At 44.9% G+C, this 19,093-nt stretch overlaps 1 protein-coding gene across 5 annotated transcripts; it reads left to right on the plus strand.

Moving 5' to 3' along the window:
* Positions 1-7,753: 7,753 nt before the first annotated feature.
* Positions 7,754-18,728, plus strand: SLC25A47 (solute carrier family 25 member 47). Of its 5 annotated transcripts, XM_008496464.2 has the most exons (6): positions 7,754-8,065; positions 13,122-13,165; positions 13,455-13,526; positions 13,796-13,978; positions 15,063-15,336; positions 16,134-18,728. In XM_008496464.2, exons 1-6 carry the CDS (start codon positions 8,038-8,040, stop codon positions 16,418-16,420), a joined length of 888 nt encoding a protein of 295 aa, XP_008494686.1. In that variant the 5' UTR covers positions 7,754-8,037; the 3' UTR covers positions 16,421-18,728. The 5 variants fall into 5 exon arrangements, with proteins under 5 accessions (XP_008494686.1, XP_030308534.1, XP_030308536.1 ...); XM_030452674.1 differs by lacking the exon at positions 13,455-13,526; XM_030452676.1 differs by lacking the exon at positions 13,122-13,165.
* Positions 18,729-19,093: the final 365 nt, after the last annotated feature.

A 19,093-nucleotide genomic window follows, 5' to 3' on the forward strand; every position in this document is an offset into this window, starting at 1 on the left:
TTTCTTCTCAGAATGATATTCATTTTTATCCTCTGATCTCTGATTCTCCTTTCCTCAGTTGATCTGGAGGTCTTGAACTGACCCTAAGGCTTTGCTGAATGAGTAATGGCAAATTACTTTGGGTATTGCAGACAGCACTCTTGTCCATATTTCTGAGCTCAGATACAGGCAAGAGTAGTTTCATAACATACAACATAACATAATATGACATTACTGACTTATGGACAGGCTAAGATGCATAATGTGTCCCAGACCCTATTGAGCTGCATGCTACAACGTTCACTATCTTGTACTTGCAGTTTCTTTCTGTGCAGTTATTCCTAACTGTCCATGCTAAATTGCTTTTCTTAGATTGTTTTTCCAGTTTGTCAAGATCACTTGAATTCTTGTTGTTGATGTTTTGCAGCCCCTCCCATGTTGCTGCAATCTCCGAAAGCCTGTCTTGTTCCTGCATGCTTGAGATGTTACTAATAAGCTTTATTCAATGCTACTGAGTGTTTTATTCAGTGCTACTGAACCCCCCTGCAGAAGGCATGAGCTTCAAAGGGGGTAGGGGTGGGAGATGCTTTATAAATTAGCACAGACAGCATGCAGGGAGGGCTTGTTGGTATTAAGTTTGAGATGTCAAGGGCTGGATCAGTAAGTAATGATCCTGGCTTTAGTCCCACTGGGGACTTTCCCTTTTGTTCATCTTTTCTTGCTTGGGACTTTGTTTTCCGTTCAAGTGACACTTGGGGGGCAATGTGTTATGAATGTAGAGGAGTTAATTAAGCTTGCATGTGGAGGAGGACAGTGAGTGTATATAGGTGCTTATATTTGTGTGTGGCTTCCATAGGAGCTTTGCAACAAAGGGAAAGAAGTCATATAGCTCTTGCAATTTGGTAGTATTACTTATGACAGATATTTTTTTGTTAATCCAGTATTATGTGTGCAGTAAAGACATGGTTTTGAAGAGAGCTTTGACACTTCATTCAGGTTCAGGATTTCCTTCAGTCAGGCTGTTTTTTTTCTAGTTAGTTCAAAGTCTATGTCTGATCTTGTGTCTGCTTTGTTGATGTGTAATGCCTCCACCTCAGTGTGACTCAGACATCTGTTGGGAGCTATTGGGCCCTTCAGGCTCCATAGATTCAGCTCAGCTGTAACTGCTTTTTCTTTTCTTCTGATGGTGGATCTTGCAACTGTCTGGGGTGCATCACCTAAAGGGCTGGAGAGAGGGGCTGTTCTTTCCCCATCTTGTTCTTTAGGAGCATTTAGCTTCCATGAGGGCTGGTGAAATGAAATGCAGGCTCATCAAATAGAGAAAGCGAAAAGAAAGCTATCAGCAGCTTGCTAAACACACAGGACCGATCAGTGTGTACAGCAGCTGCCATGTCTCTGAGACAAAAGGTTAGATTTACAATTTAATATAATACTTCAGAGACCCTCTTCCCTTTCTCCCATTGTCTGTTACATCTGCATGGTGGCAGTTCAGGTAGAAGAATCTTTGCACGTGATGCTGGAGGGATGATATAGGAGAAAAGGTTCCCCTTCATTCTCATGATCAGAAGTTATTCTGTCAACCAGCTGCTGCTCTTGATGACACTCAGGAAAGATCAGATAGAAAGTGAGCACTAGCAGAAACCTAGGATAGAGAACTGGGCTCCTGAACATATTCCAGGGAAAAGCTGAGAGTGGTAAGGCTGTGAACTTCAAATGATATTCAGAGACCAGTACTGTTAGTACTGTTAGTGCTGGTGCCTGGGTATCCTTTGCTAATGCTGGGGGTGCTACTGAAAAAGCTACAGAGACTTCCAGCTGAAAAGGAAAAGGTCAAGTTAATATGGGAGGCAGAGAACTGACCTTTTGCTGGTGAAATAGGTCTATATTTCTACTAGGACTTTTACAATGCTCACAGAGATTTGCGGCAAAAATCCCTGAATTTAATATTGCTCAAGCTAGCATGGGTGTCAGTAGCTCTTTGGTCCCAGCAATATAGGGATCTTCACTGGATTTTACACTTCCTTTGCAGTAGATTTTTTATGGGAGAATCTTTGTTTTTTCTTGAATGCATTAGTTAATCCTGTGTAATTTCACTTGTTTTCTACTCCTGCAAGACAAAAAGTTTTAAATCCTTTTGTTTATATCCCTGCTTAACATAAGCTCATAATAATGCTGGTATTTTTAAAAAGTTCTCTTTTCTGAACTCATTGGTCCCAGGTTTGCCAGTTAAGTATCTTTATAAAAATCTTTCTCACATGACTTTAGCAGCTGATATCAAAGTTCTAAATACTTCTTTACAATTCTAGAGCGGAGTTTTCTTCTAAATTTCTAAGTAGCTCTGAGATTGTTAAATCACATCAAGTCAAACCATTCCAAAGGGAAAAAGAATTGGTGGCCAGTTGAAGTGGTGTAGTATCTTATGCATCTTTTCACAGATGTACAGCAGAGATCTGAGGGAGACAGTTTGAAAAAACTGGAGAAATAGATACAGAGCCATAGACTCTGGAGAGAACGCTGGCACTGGAACATCATCAGTGGGGCTGGGGCTTGTTACTGTTCATACCATGGCAGCTATGTTTTATTGCCTAACTCTTGAAATACCCCAGAAGAAAATGTTGAGGGTTGTACATTAGTATCATCCTGACAAATACAGAGTGCATTATTGTTTGGTGGGGAAGAGAAGACTGGGAAGGTGAATGTCCCCCTCTGTTCCTGGCTCTCCAAGACTGCTGCAAGGTCACTGACTACATCTTCTTTCATGAAGGTACAGAAAATGTGCAAAATTTTGGAAAGAGGCTCAAAGTACAATTGGAAAGTCTGTACCTGTCCAGGTATCTCCTCCCTCCATCACAGCCAGGAGTCCTTTTAAAGTGCTAATGATGTCATCTGACATAAAATCCATTAAGGGAGCTGACTGAGGTGACACACTGTTATATTTCCTCTTTCTTATTGTAAAGATTAGGGTTTAGGGGAAGAGTTCTATCACACTTAAAAAGAACCCTTACAGCACTGCCATTTTACTTTTTTTTTTTTTAACATGGGTTTGCATAGGGTGGATGCTAATGTTGTTGCTTCTACCTTTTGCTAGGATTTACTCCTGAAAAGAGACTTGTGACTCTGAGAAGTGCTTGTATCCTTGCAGTGACTTCATGGCAGTGGACATACAGAGCCCTGATTGTGCTGATGAGAAGATTAGGTAAAGGGAGATTGAATGACTTGCCCAAAGCTACAAAATCTGTGTCACTTCTTAAATTACTTCAATCATCTTCAATCTTCTTGGAAATGTATTAATTTTATTTCACTTGGAAATGAGTGTAGAAGCATTACAACCTTGCATCAGCTTTCCAGCAGTGAAATCACTGATAACTTACATTTGGCTAAAAGCAATGCAGTTGCCAAAGCTCAGAGTGGTTTCCCTACTGGTTTTGTTTGTTTTGCTGTGAAATTCCTGCTGCGAATGTTTGAGTCCTTGGAATTACTGGCTTTTTCAATAGTTCCTGAGATAAAGGACAATGAGACACTTTGATTTGAAAATCCATAATACAGCTGGAGCTGGGAGGTCCCACCCCCATTTCCACCCACCACCATGCAAGCCAAGCAGTGGCCCTGCCAGCTCAGTGCCACTGGTGCCACGCTTCCCTCTGACCCAGTGTGCAAACAGCACGGTGACCAAGCAGGGTAAGGCTGGCTGAGCAGCCTCTGCAGGCAAGGAGCTTTTCTGAAATAAATCAGACAGGAATTAATGTGTGTGCATGTGAGTGTGATATCGTGTAGCGCAAGGGGAGTAGAAAATACAGCGTTTTATGACAGTGAACAAGGCAGGGGCATTTTCTCAGCAAATCTGGTGTACGAGCAAGCAGGTGGTTGCAGAGGCTTCTCTTTCTCTTTGCAGGACAGGTGGAGTTGGTAATGTCCAGGGAATGTTCTATGAAAGGAGAGGGGTAAATGGAAGTCTTTGCTTTCTCACCTAAAAGTTTTCACTTAATGTTGAATAACCACCTAAACCCTACAAGAAAGCTGGTGAGGGACTTTTTAGGATGTCAGGCAGTGATAGGACTAGGGGGAATGGATTCAAACTAGAGGAGGGCAGATTTAGACTGGAAGTTAGGAAGAGGTTTTTCACCATGAAGAGTGGTGAGACACTGAAACAGGTTGCTCTGAGAGGTGGTGGAAGCCCCATTCCTGGAAGTTTTTAAGGCCAGGCTGGGCAGGGCTCTGAGCAACCTGATCTAGTGGGAGGTGTCCCTGCCCATGGCAGGGGGGTTGGAGCTAGATGATCTTAAAGGTCCCTTCCAACCCTGAAAATTCTATGATTCTAGTCTTCCTCTTCACCTTTCCTCTTTCACCAGACACTTTTACCAGTCCTCCAACTCCACATCTGCTTAAGACAGGGAGTTCTCTCTACCTTAGGGGACAACTAGCTGACTCCTTCTGTGAAACAGAGTGTTTCATCCATCATACACTGTGCAAAATTAAGGCCTTCCTCACTTTTCCATCACTTTGTTTCATAAATTCCCGCAGATTGCTTCATATCATCAGAGCTGTCTTTTCATCTGACAGCATCTCCCATACTCTGCTTTCTCAAAATCCACTGTGAAATCACCCATTTTGAACAAATGCATCTTACAGAGTTTGCTGCTGGAGGAAAGAGCTGGAAAGGGCTTGTGAGTTGTTCCTAGTGGAGTAGTATCCCTTGATACTTGAGGAGGCTCAAAGCCTGCGTTTTGTGTGTCATTTCCTAGTAAATGCTTTGAGAAGGCCTCCTGGGTTGAGACCAGAAACTTTCATCATCCCTACATAGATGTAGACTATGGTGTTTCTTTGCAAGCTGGACCAGTAGTGATCTCTGTCAGTCCTTGGATATTGCATCAGAGGATAACTCATGAATGACTCATATTTGACCTTGAGGAACTTCCTGATAATTCAGCATTTCTTTAGGCTGAATTGCCTGGGCTGTCTCTGCTGACCTCTGGCCTTGGCAGGCTGGAGTCTGGTGAGTGTTTCTCTGAGGGTGGTATCTGAGAGGTGGTGTATCTCTGAAACATGGGGGAGAGGGGAAGAAGGAGGAAGGTCCTTCACCAAGGCATGAGGGGCATTGAGACCTCAAGGTCTCTGGGTCTCCAGGAGGACTCCTGGTGAGGGAGGCTGAATCACTGCCTCAAGGATCTCTCTCTCTAGAGGGGAGTTGGTCTCTGCTGTTTGGGGCATGACAAGCAAGTAACAGCAAATACAGTAATATGGGTTAATTTCTCAGATTACAAATTACATCTTCTGTCCTTGCTCCTGTACAAACACAGCAACAGGGCTCTTCATCCATCAGGCTCTGCCCTCACTGCCATCACATGGCAGCCAGGCTGAGCAAGTCCCAGACAGCTGACAAGCATGGCACTGTATGCCATTTGCCTCAAAATCCTGGCCAGACACCAGGAGCAAAGGACTGGGGACTACAGCAGCACCAACTGTGTTTGCTTGGTGATCGTGTTACCCTGCTAAGTCCTCGTCAAGACAAATGTCCCCAAAATAGCTGTGTGCACGCATTCCTCTGGAGCTGACTGTCCCCAGTGACACTTTCATGGGACAAGGTGAAACATCTTAGGACCCAAAATATTCTTCCTTCAGATGGCAGCCTTCTGAATAGCTTCCATTTGTAGAGCAATTCTAGTCAAGTAGAAAATGAGACTTCTCCCAGTATACCTCATCAAGATGATGCAAACCATTACAAGAAGGTTTTCAAAATGCTTGAATCTGGAGTCAGCTTTGTGCTATATAAAGCAAACTAAATTTTTGATAGAAGTGGTGGTATGAATTAAGGTTAAAACAATAAGAAAAGAGTTAGCCTTCTGTTGCAAAATTAAGATTTTTTGGTTGTTATATTTACAGTCTCAGAAGTTTTCATAGGAAGATACCCTTTGAACTGTTCACCTTACCTAAAGAAGGTAGAAATTTTGCTTGGTCTCATAACATTTCATGGGTAACACTTATTAGCCACAACATTTTAGTCAGCCAGTGAAATATGCCACCCAGTCTCTGTTTCCTTGCTGATACTGCACCAGTCTCACAAAGCATAGAAAAGTCCCCCTCTCCTCCATGACACGCCTGGCCACGTGGTGAGAGGGAACACATGGAGACATTTTCATATTAGGAAAATTAATTTCTTCACTTTGCCTGGAAGCAGCTCACAGAAAACCAGTTTAAACCACTGGTGTCTAAAGAGTGGTCTGAAGACAGGTGGCTTGGCAGGTCCCTGCAGGACCGGGAGGCTGCGGGTTCCTGGGCTGCCCCTCTGCAGGGGACAGTGTCCCTGTCCCCATATGTCACTGACACAGCAGGTTCCACAGCCTGTCCTGTGGCTGGAGGGGGCCCTCAAGGACACCAGCTGTGACTGGCTGGTGGGAGAAGAGGAAACAGCACCTCTTCCCTTACTTGGCAGGCACAGGCTGCTGACGAACTGTTAATAACTCCTGTGTGGTCACCAGGTGTAACGAGGAAGAGCTACTGAATAACACAGCGTGTTTCAGCAGCTACATTGCTATCTCTCTAGATAATATTTTACATCTGGTTTTAAGTTTTTGCTGTCCTTGCATGATGTTACACTGGAATAAACTGTTCTTTTCCAGAACAGAAAATGTTCAGGGAAGGATGTGTAAGAAATTATGGGGAGCAAGTTTCTAAAATTCCTTTAATTCTCAGTTCCCAGAAACTCTCAACCCTCACACTGAGCTGTGTCACTGACATATCTGCCCATCCAAAAGACATTTCAGTGAGAAATAGGTTCTTGTGAAATGTGCAAGAGAGAGAACTGGGGGGCTGAAGTCTTCAGCTCCTCTGTGAAGCAGATCCAGGGGGCAGCAACTGTGAAATTTTCATTTCCCTTTGCTGCCAATGTGCCTTGGCTTTGACCTGGGGAAGAGGAGTACAATTCAGTTCACAACTTGGCAAGCCCCTCACTGCATCAGGACTTGTTAATCTCATGCAAAAATTAACCTCTTCTGTGTGGATGTGGCAACCTCCAGTACATGGCCATTGTGCATTAAAAATAGCCAGTGTGGCAATTTATAGAACTCTTGGATCCTCATGACCAGCAAGCCTCCGTGCTTTTCTTTTTCCCATGCAGACATCATCATCCTGCACTGGGTGTAAATTAGGACGTAAAAATTATGTGCTGGAGAAGTCTCCTGGCAAAATCTATCTCACATCTCCCCTGAAGGGCAAGACACTTGAGGATGGGCAGCAGCCCATGGGGGCAGTGATTCCCACTCTGCCACTGCACTCAACCAGCAGCTGGCATTGCAGAGAGGACTGGGAGACTGAGCAAGAACCAGAGAAGCAGAGCTCCTCCAGGGGCTGGGTGCACTAGCCTGTGGTATGAAAGGAAAGCAAATGCTTTGCTTATGGTTGGAGTTGTTTCTGGGCTCCACCACATGTATACACAACAACCAGATAATAATCTGTGGGGATCTGGGTAGAGGTTTAGGATCAGCTGTGTGGGTTAGGAAGGCCAGGGAAAATTCCTTGGAAGGAATTTTGCTTGATGGGAAGGGGGTTGGCTTTATCAGAAGGAGAAAAGGTGGGCTGGGATCTGGGAAGGAGGTGTCTCATACACAGCCACCTGTGCTGCTTCCCTATGGCACAGAGCAAGTGTGTCCTCTGGCAAACAAGTGCACAAGGCTGTCTTCTAGGGTTAATAAGTACAACGGGGGAATGGCCTCTTCACAGCCAACATTACCCTGCAAGGCACCACCCCCTGTGATTTTCCAAGCAGAAAGGCATTGGGAACAGCAGGAGCTCTGGCGCAGCATTGCAGGGATTACTTATTCACTGAATTTCTGGAACAGCTCCAGGCCTCCTGTCTCTGCCTCCAGTGTACAAACTCATTAAGTATCCACAAGGCTCACAATCCCCAGAGGCAAGAGAAAATGGTAGGAAGGTGATTCATGTTGCAAATCACACTGTCTCTGGAAGGACCTGCGGGGAACTGGAAAGACTGACCTGGTATCCTGCCTTCTCCTACCCCCCTAACGCTTCCCCACGGTCATTGAGGCGGCAGGCGCAGCCGGGATGGATTTTGTTGCCGGGGCCATCGGAGGTAAATACATAAAGTGCTTGTTGAGGAAGGCAGATCACTGTGTTCTCTTCCGGCTCAGCTAATGGGCATGTCTCAGCGGCAGTGAGAGTCTTTTGAAGGGGGTTGCTTGTTAAAAGTGCGTTGTTCTCTTTTTAAATGGAAAATGTCATCAGAGCAGGTTCACAGAGCTACTGGAGAGGCACCGCTGCAGTTTGACTGGCTGTGGTCATTGCCCTGCAGTCTCCTCCAGTCTAATTGCACTGGGACCGGGAAAAAACTAAAACTCTCATAGGAAGAGATGAAGTGGAACAGTTTACATGAGGGTACAAACCAGCTTGTGTTGCCTGAACTACAAGATCTCTGGTGTCTGGTGCCTGGGTTCCTGGAAAGCTGTTGGGGTCGTAGCTCTGTGGGGATGAGGGTATGGTCTGTGAGACAGGAGGGGTGGAAACAGACACAGAAGACCTGCATGAATGACATTTGTGTTACCCTAAGTCAAGATGTATTTGCAGTTGTGATGGTTAAGTGCAGGCGTGTTACAATGCAGGCTTTGACCTGGGAGTCAAAGTAGGTTAGCTGTGTGTAAAAAGAGTAAAAGCAGAAAAGTGTGTTTTAATTCTGGACATTTCTGCTGAAATCCATCTTTGTTGTAAACAATGAAATGTAGCCCCTGGTCTCATTTCTGTTCTGAAACCCTGCCAGACTTAGTGGAGTATCAAATACCAAGACAAAAGTCTTGGAGTCATTCTGCCAGAAAGGTCAGGTAAACCTGCCAGGTGGCTGAGACCCAGCCCAAGCCTACATGTCAGATAATGTTGAGAGTTGCTGAAATTCGGCAGTTTCCCTCACCAGGAGCATCCTGTTGTCCCCGTGCAGATGTGCATTTCCTGGGAAGGACCACAATGAATTTTACCCTGCAGCTCATCATGCAAAATGTGCAAGCGTGGCAAGGTTTGGCATCTCAGTGGAGACTGGCATCCAGTCCTGTAGGTGTCCATTCCAGAGGGATTCTCCAGAGCTCTTTTGAGACTTCACATTAATGGTGGGGACAATTGCGTTCACCACTTGGACTTGTTTGCATTTGTTGGCCTAGTTGGACCTGGGTCACTTAAGGATAAACATATTTTGCAAAGGTAGGTGGAGAGTTGAAAACAGTTTCCAAGTGGCCATTTACCTCAGCATTCTTCCCCTGCTGCCATGGGAAGCCACGGTTTGTGCAGTGCACTCCTGTCTGGGCATCAGCATCCTGTGCTGCCTGGCCTTGCTGCAAGCATCTCCCATGGTTGCCCTGAAAAGAGACGAGGTCTGGGAGCATTTTGAGAGCAAGATTTTCCATCTTGTCATCTATGTCCAGCTCAGAGCTCTTCTATGAGGGGTAATGCAACTTTTCTGTGACAGACAGAAGTGTTCCCTGCTGGAAGCTTGCACATAGACATGTGTGAGGTACCCGGACAGGGCTTCAGGGCCACGGTCCCTGGTCTAACACGGGACTGTTCCCAGGGGTGGGACAGCTTTCCTGCAAGAACTGGGATAGCTTTTGGTACTGAGCTTATTTCAGGTCTCCTGTTAGAGCTGAAAGAGTTTTTGCTTGCCAATGAGGCTACAAATCCAGCTGAAGGGCATCAGACAACTCAAGAGGCAACACAGATAATAAAAGAGTTTCTGTTTAGTAAAATATATTCCTGTGACCTTGATCTGTTTGCACAGTGTTTTGGAGAAAGTGTGGCTTAAGTACCTCTGAAGAACAGCAGAGCTGTTTGAATCCCATCTAAGTCTGGCTCCTCTGAATCCCGTATAACTCTGGCTCAGGCACCTGCGCAAATATTACCATTTGAAATACTGCTTCTGTGGCCATGGAAAAAGCTCATCATCTTCAGCCCAGGAAACTGTGACCTTCTGTGACTCCAGATGGAAAAACTGTGAGAGAAACATGCTTAGCGAGTGTGGAGACTTTCAGTAGCCACCAAATAGGGCTGAATGTTGTGGGAAGCTGCTCATCTGTAAGGAGATCCATCCTGGGCAATAAAACCAAGCAGGAGGTTGGACTACAGACCTCCCAAGGTTTCTTCCAACCTGAATTTTCATACAGTCCCAAGTGGGTGTTCTTACCCTGCTGTGGTAGCAGCCTGGGCCATGAGAAGATGACTTGACTCTTGTGTCAGGTGTAAAGATTTGGGAAAGGGAAGCTGAGGTTCACTCAGCAGTGGTAGAGCAGAAGGGTCTTCAGTATGCTCAGACTTCACACCTTGCTGCAAGGTTACACAGCACTCACATGCAGTCCAAGGGTGGATCAAGCAACTGACCTGTGGAGGGAACATACTCTCTCCTTGTCCTTACAGCTAATAGCTCCTACTGGCCACTGCCAGGGTCATGTTACTGGATGGATTTCAGCTTTTTTAGGGCATCAGTCACTTCTTATATTCCCAACTCTTCACAAAACAAAGGTCTTTGAAAGTTGTCTACTGTCTACTCATCCAGTGTAGGGACCATGATCCCTTCTTCTCCTTGGATCCTTCAACTAGAGGGTTGCAAACAGCTGGGAGCCATTGCAGCTGGGTGGGCTCTGATTGGTTGCCACCTGCTCTCTGCTGATTGCTGCTGTGGTGGCCATCCTGTCAGGATCTTTCCTTTGAAATGCCTGGGACAAATGGCCTGACTTGTAAAGAGACTGTGAGTAATCCTATTTTGTACCAGCTCTGTGTGTGTGTGTGTATGTGTAGGGGATGATACAACCTTTGCAGAATATGAGAACATTTCAGTTGAAGTAGGCATTAAATATGGCCCTCTAGACCCAAAAAGGTCATTCACCTGATTTTTCTTTTTGTCACAGGTGGTGCAGTGTTAAGTCCCACAGGAGCCCTCTCCCATATGCATACTATACATTGCTGGCCTTTTTTGATTCTGCTGTGTAAACAGGGCATGTGTGGGTCATGCTATCTTTGTCCTGTGCTATTTATATTGTGTGACATTGTGCAGAGTCCTGCTTCCTCAGCCTTTGATGGACTTGACTGAGCCCTTCAGCTCTGACAGCTTAACTGCTTGGAGTGCTTTGGCTCTTCAGGAGCACAGTTCATGGCAGTCTGTGGCTGCCTGGAGGTGTGGGAGTCTTGCATCTCCACTTTGGAAGGAGCAGTGAAAACTTTACCTTTACATTCTCCCAGGTGGAGATGTTTGGTCCTTGCTGGAACGCTCCTTGAGGAGGAGGCCTTAGGATTGAGAAGCAATGGGAAACAGGCTGGAGTGGGGCTTCATTTTGTCTATGTTGCTGTGGTCCCTGCATCTTAATGTGTGAACAGGGCTATTTTCACAGATGGGAGGACACTTCTTGTCAAACACTCACCCAAATCAGCCTTGGTACCTGATGAGCATGAGCCAAGGCTCCTACTTCCCTCAGCCTGAGGAGCAAGCCAGGGCTTATCTGTGCAAGAAACATGGTGTCCCTGTGTTTCTAGCATCTGGTTAGCCCATGGCTGCTGCCTCTGAGGCTCAGGAAATCTGAAAGCAATGGGATGCCAAATTCTCATTGTTACATGGGGTGCTTGGGCCACGGGACCTTGCCTTTGAGGTCAGCACTGTCACACGGACATTGATGTCTGTGCTGCTCTCCCCTGGCTGGCAGGGTCTGTGTTTGCTGCAGGCTGCCTCTGGCTGGTGACCAGGAATCTGGGACAGTCCAGGTGACCCCGGGTGACTTTATTGCATTGTCACTCTCTGCTCTGACCCGAGGCATTGCTCCTTCCAGCCATATTAATCTGTCTGTGTCTTCCCCCTTGCCATCTCTTTTACAGCCTGATCTTATTTGTGTTTTGAAATACAGAAGGTGGCTTCTTGGACCATTTTTCATCTTCATTGCTATTTACATGGTGGCAGATTTGTTAGAGATTTCTGAAGAAAAAAACCTCCTTTTTCCACCAGCAAGATGCTGTTGGTGGTTTTCTTCCGAGTAGTGCTCTTTGGAGTTGTTTCCTGGTGACTCACAACAGCAGCTGTTGCCTTTTTCCAAAATGTAGTTGAGCTGTAGAGCTTTCCAGAACTCCAGAGCTCCCAAGCAGCTATGTAATCATAGGTGTAATCATAGGTGAACTTTTTAAAGAAGGACTCAAAAAAAATGAGAGGCAGTTTCCAACCTGTTAGACCCCTAATGTGAACTTTATCCATGACTGAAGGACTCATCCAGCACTTTTATGAACAGGATCTTGGTCTAAATAACTCACATGGATACAGCTCCATTGTCTCCACAGCCTGGTTTCCTCTCCAATGACTTGGAAGCTGATGTACTGGGAGGATGGTAGCTGGTCAGCCCCTTTATCAACTGTTGTATCTGTCATCAGATGCATTTAGCTCAGAGCTGAGAAATGCAGTGGTGTAAGGGCAGGGAGATGGTGTTTGTAGGAGAGAGGCTTAGTCCAGCTTGTTGCTGTGGACCCTCATGTCCACTGAATTCCTCACTCAGGGCTCAGTGTGCTTCATAAGCTTCATCCAGGACATGTCCAGTCCTTGGTGTTCAGGAGGCAGCAGATGATCCCGTCTTCAAGACATTGCTGACAATGTGTAATGCATGAGGACCTCCCCTCTTTTAGAGAACTCCTCGTGACTGCTGCTTTTATTATTTAGTATTCCTAAGTCAAGCAAGGAGAACCAAAATTGCTCCAGAGACCCTTTTTTGTGAATGGGGATACTCTGCACCTCATAGTTCAAAGATGCTTTATTGCCTAATCTGAGAGGGGGAAAAAAACCAGTCTAATATCATACAAGTCCATCTCTTCCTGCAGCCGTTTTCTCAGTGTTTCTCCCCATCCTGGCTTGCACTATGGTGCTTTTATTCTTGATGAGTTTCCCATGATGCTCAGATTCCTCTTCTGAGTGTGCCTTTGTCCTGCAGAGAAATCTACACATTTTGCTCTTTCATCCTTGGCTCAGATGCCATCAATGGAGCTTGAGAGAGGTCTGGTGCCAAGCACGGCAGGACTCTGAGGCAGCATTTTTTTGCTGTTTCCTTCATGACTTGTCACAATGGGGAGCAATGGTCTGTCATAACATGTGCTGTTAACCATCTCCAATGCGCTCTCTGTTTCAGGTGGTCTAAGCACAGCAGTGGGTTATCCCTTGGACACAGTGAAGGTACCTGTCACAGATTTATTTTTTTACTATAGGCTGAAAACACACAGGCCATTTTGCTTTCCTCCTCCTCTTTAGAAAACTAGAAAACTAGTCCTATGACAATGCTTTCATCTTTGTTCATCCACAAATATAACTTTACTTGTTTGTGTGTTTTTTGTTGTTTGGTTTTTTTTTAAAGTAAATTTTGTGGTGATCCCATTTCATGACTAATTATCTGGTTTGTTGTTATGGCATTTGTTTATTTTTTAAATCTGATCTCTGCATGTTAAAGTAGTCCTTGTATTCCTAGGTGAGGATTCAGACTGAGAAGCATTACAAAGGAATTTGGCATTGCATTCAGGAAACATACAGGACAGAAAAAGTAGGTACCTCTCATCAGCACTGATGATACCAGTTACGGATTTCTTGTTTCAGAGTAGCAGAGCTGCTTCCATTGGTTTGGGAAGGATGGGCAGAAGTTACATGTAGCAGTTTGTAAGAGAGAAAGGTCAAGGTGAAATTTAGCTTTGCTGATGAGCTGGAAGATGGGAGTAAGTTATGGCTCAGCAATGTATGTCCGGTGTTTTTAAGCAGATGCTTTACCATGCCATTCCCTCCTAAAAGTATGCTTTTTCCTCTGTTTCCAACTAGGTCTGGGGATTTTACAAAGGTGTGACTGCCTCAGTCCTCACAGTGTCGATGATTTCTTCTGTTTCATTTGGCACTTACAAAAACATCCTTTGTGCCATCTGCAAGCTGCGATATGGGGCTGCAGAGGCCAAGCCATCCAAGCTGGATATTTCTCTTGCCGGAGGTGCTGCTGGGGCTGTCCGGGTAGGTAAACAGCCAGAAAGGGAAAGCCCAACAAGAGATCTTGTCCAGAAACACAGGAAACAGTGCATGTTTTCTGCCCAGGAGGCCACAGGGAAAGTTGCAACCCATCCAGTTTGTGTTTGCAGGGGGTCACGCTCTGCCAGAGCTGCCCCCTCACTGCCCAGCCCTGTGGTGTGGCCGAGTCCTGCCAGGCAGGTCATGCAGGATTTGCTTTAAGAGGTCTAAAACACTTAAGAACACAGTGGTAAGAATGATGTGGACCTTGGCAGCAAAGGCAGAAGAGAGAAGGAAAACACTCTAGGCAGCAGACTCCTCAAGTGGCTCTGGTGGTATGTGTATGGAAGGAAGGTGTCAGTCAGGCTGTGAAGGCACAGGCTGATTTCTGATAGCAGCCGGCCCGGGCCGGCCCGGTGTCACTGTAGAGATGGGCAGGAAACAGCATGGCCTTGCTCAGAGCTCAAAACTCATCAGGGCATCACTGACAAGTGGAGCTGCCTGGCAAACGTGTGTGATCCCCTGGTAGGGATATGAGGCTGAATCCAGGAGCAGTTTCCTGTAAGCAGATGGATTTCTGTGGGTGTTTGCAGATATTGGGAACACAGCAGAGCTCATCCGGGTGCCCTGCTGCTGTGCTGGGCAGAAATGCATGACTGGTCACAGGCAATCCTATTAGAGAGCAGTCCAGATGGTCAGGTTTCTCAGTGTTTCCTAGCAAGCAACAACTGTACTTAACAGGTTTACTTTTTAAAAGTCTTTATGGCCTTGGTTAAACATACGGAGATATGTAAGAACGTTGATGTATGCTGCCCTGTAGCTGATGACACCTCCGTTTGTGACTGATTTAACACATATTTAATATCCCTGGTTGACTTCTGCCTCGCCTTCCAACCTGCACAGAGCAGCTCACACACATGTCCTGCTGCTGCTGCATGGGATTTAGCACAGACAGAGGGGAGGAAGCTGGAACTTGCTGGCTTCAGGCAATAATACTTCCTGTAAAGGTGGGAGATAAGGAATTTGAATGAGAGTGATCAAAACACTGTTCAAATGTGAAGAGTTAAAATACCATCCTCCAATGTTACAGGTTGTGTTGACGACCCCTAGTGAAGTGGCTAAAGTTCGCATGCAGACACAGAGGAATCCACATCCTTCCATCACGTCTCCCCAGCCTGTTCCCAAGCCAAAGTACCGAGGATCTCTGCACTGTCTGAAGGTTGTTGCCAAGGAGGAAGGTTTTGGGGGTCTCTACAAGGGCTGCTCTGCATTACTCTGCAGGGATTGCTCCTCTTCTGCAATATACTTTCTTACATATTCAGCTCTGTGTGACTGGCTCACACCAGCTGGGAAAAATAAACCAGGTAGGTATCAGAAAGCATCTGGCATTACCTGCAAAACCACCTTATTTAGTACCACACTAAGAGGGAAATCAGGCTGCCAGCAAACATCACCCAGTACCTATAAAACCTCAGGTAGATCAGGTCCTCATGTAGGGTTGCTACATGTTTGCTTCTTGGTGTCAGGGGACCTTGACCCTCAGCAGCTACTCCTCTACCTGCCTAAGGCTCTTATGCCTAAGGCTCTACTCCTCTACTCCTAAGGCTGCTTATGGCATGATCTGGTGCCCAGTATGCAGATATGAAATCCTCTTAATGCAGAACTAGGATGCGTGACTAGAAATGAAACATGGAAAAATCTCCCATGAGCCACCATGGAGATCAGTATCAGTCCAGATCTTGAAAATAAAGTCCATGTGCTGAACATAAACACAATTAAGTTTCCTGATTGTGTTTTGGCTCCAAAAAACAACTCAGAGAGAAGATCAAGTACATGACATTCAGCTAACAGCCTTTTCCTGAGAATTACAAAAATAAGTAGACTGAGCTGGTGGAGGGGTCAGTGCTCTCAGTCTGCATCACAGCTACTGTGTGGTGTTAAATAGTGACTGCCTCTGCATGAGCCAGTATGATGCATGCAAAAATGAGAATGCTGTGAAATCAAGAGAATGCACTGCTTGTGTGAGATCAGTGAAAACTCACAGCTGCAAGAGATGGACAAAATATTTGCTGAAAACCAGGAAAGTTAACATTCAAGACGCTTGTAGGTGTATCGGTGCCAGGGTGGAGTTAACTCTTCCTCCCTTCACTCCCTCCTGCAGGTTTCCTGGTTGTGCTGCTTTCTGGTGGTTTCGCTGGAGTCCTGGCCTGGGCATTAGCTACTCCCATGGATGTCATCAAATCACGGATGCAAACAGATGAATCGGAGCAGCACAAGTACAAAGGCCTCATCCACTGTGCTAGGGAGAGTGTGAGAAAGGAGGGTGCAAAAGTGCTTTTCAAAGGACTGAGTCTAAACTGCATTCGTGCCTTTCCTGTGAACATGGTGGTGTTTGTAACCTATGAAGGTGTAATGAGATTTACAGATCATTATACAAACAAAAAATAGATTGTGCCACTCTGTTCAGTGGTGTTTTTTTTTGGTAACACAACATCCACTAATGACTGCTCAATGCCTCCTCCTTTGGTGGACAGCCTAAGAAGCACAAAAGTTGGATCACTGAAGGCTTTGCTTTATTCTTCTAGGATTACAAACTCATGAGGGAGTCTTGGATTTATATACAAACTCCCTTTTATTTTGTTAATATATTTAGATGGGTAGCTACTGCTGAGGCTTTTGAAACATCTGCAAATATTTATGCTCTGAAAATCTGCTAGTCTGATCACAGATTTAATTTCTACTGGCACAGAAAATAATTTTCATGACCAAGGCAAAAAGCTGAGGGGAGTCTGTGAAAGATCTAATGCCGTGCAGTGTGTGCTCTTTACATGCAGTGCCCGTATTGTAATTCACTGGGTCAGGCTGAAACTTGTCCTTCCCAGCTGTAATTTTACCCAAGCACTTTACAATTCTATCCCTTTGGGAGGAGATGAAATAACTCCTTGCTTTTTCCTGCCCTGGACGTGGTCAGTTTACATAACGGCTCTAAGGGCCTCACTGAAAATGAAAGCAAACACGGGTTCCCGTAAACCATGGGATTTTCTCCCAGTGCAGCCCTGAGCCGGGCACCATCGGGCCCCTCCTGGAGGCTGAGGCCATCCCGGCTCTCCAGAGCCTCCAACCTCTTCTCACCCTGGAAGGAGGCAAAACCACTTTGCTGCTCAAAGGAAAGGCTGGCAGAAAAGCTGTGCACTAGCAGGGTTAGAAAGGGGAATTGCAAAGCTGTAGCATATCATTAAGACTTATAACCATTAAAAGGTTAGGGGCAGCCAAATGGTTTTGGGGTTTTTTTTGTTTTGGTGTTTTGTTTTTGGTATTTTTGTTGTTTTTTTGTTTTTTCAAAGGTACATTCTGAGAGAATTTCTGACTTTCCTAACAATTATTTCTTTGTCACAAAAGTGTAAAGTTTCAACATGTCAGTTAAAAAAAATGAACACCCAAAATCCACACTGTTGCTTCAGAAGGGAAAGTCCCTAAATAACCTGAAATACTTTAATTTGCTCATCCTGCTTCAGGAGCAGCATAAGTGTTTTCTATTTCCATTTTAATCTCTGAATGATGGCATCTGGAGCAGACTGGCCCCAGCCTCTGGCAGATTGTGTTGAAAGTGCATTTTTTGGAGGGCAAGAGCAAAGCTTTATCTTTAAAAGAGTTCTTGTATTCAGGGTTGATAATTTTCTGGTCCACAGCCACTTCTACCAGTTGATAGCATGGCCTTGGCCAGATTGGCAGTAACTTTGCAGCAGACATGACTTGTCAGCTACCCTGGCCATATATAAAAAGAGGTCTTGTACTAAAAGGACAAGTTTAAAAATTCCAGGTCCTACTAGGAAACAACAAAGGGCACCTCTTCCTCTCCAGAGTGTGACCAGTAAAAAGCTCCTGCACTGTCCCCACGAAATCTAAACTTTTAAGTGGCTATCGTTTTCACAGACATGATATCAAACAACGATCACAATTATTTTTCTCAAGTCTATCCAGCTGTTGCAGCTCCAAGACCTGGTTTAAGAGACGAGATAACCAGGTAGGTATTCCTTAAAGAGAAGTAAAATGAAAGACCCCAAACTGAATTTGATTGTTTCCCAAAGTGCTTATGGCCTCTGCAACGTCTCACCCCCATCTACATCTTAGGGCATCAGCACCAAACTTCCTTTAATCAGAAAGTCCTTACAACAGTTAAGTCCTCAGGCTCTGGAATTCCTCTTGATGTGGTTCTTCATCATCCCCTACCCTCCATCTGCAAGGGATACATTTGACTGAGTGCTGGATAGCAATTTATCCCAGCTCTACCTAAATATTTTCTGGAATCTAGGTTCTTTACACTGAATTATTCTCAACTGATCTTGTTCTCAGGCATTACATCTTTTGAACAGAAACACCAATAAAAAGCCTACAAAACAGACTAAACAGCCACTTATTGTTAGTCAGTCTTGATACAAACTGTGGTCAGCTCAAGGTTTGAAAATAAAGTAATTCAGCTTTCCTAATAGACTTCATTCTGATGAGTAAAAATGTCTCCTCCTGTGGGTGTAACTGAACTTCATCTGTTTTCAAGAACAAGGTATTCCAGAAAAATGGTAAAAATAAGTGGGAACAACTGTGAAAGCCAGTGCAAGGGATCCTAGGGTATTCAGTGCCATGTAGAAGCAGGTTCTCATGTGGGCTGAACAAACACTACACAAGAGGGAAGCTGTACCTTCAAGGTAGCTTACTGTAGGTAACTACTTTGCAATCCACCCCCTTCACAAGCCTTTACCAAGAAAAAGAAAATATACACAGAGCAAGAACTCACAGCTAATTCATACCAATACAGACTACCAAAAGGTACAAGACTATATAATTACTGTAAACACAGACATACAGATATGATCCATTTTTTGTTTAATGTATACTTCACTACATACACACCAAGCTGGATGTTTGGCTTCTGGATTTTAGAACTTGACTGCTTTATTTTTCTGGTTTCTTTGTATTACCTTGACCTTCAGTGATTATCAACTACTCTTATAATCACTGAACTATTTATTCTGATAAATTAGCTTGCTGAAGGCCAGCTATCAGAACAAAGATACATTTGCTGTGTTGACATTGGGTTTATACTGCTTTAAGAAAATGTGGTTT

The sequence above is a fragment of the Calypte anna genome, chromosome 5A (assembly GCF_003957555.1).
Source record: "Calypte anna isolate BGI_N300 chromosome 5A, bCalAnn1_v1.p, whole genome shotgun sequence".
Lineage (NCBI taxonomy): Eukaryota > Metazoa > Chordata > Aves > Apodiformes > Trochilidae > Calypte > Calypte anna.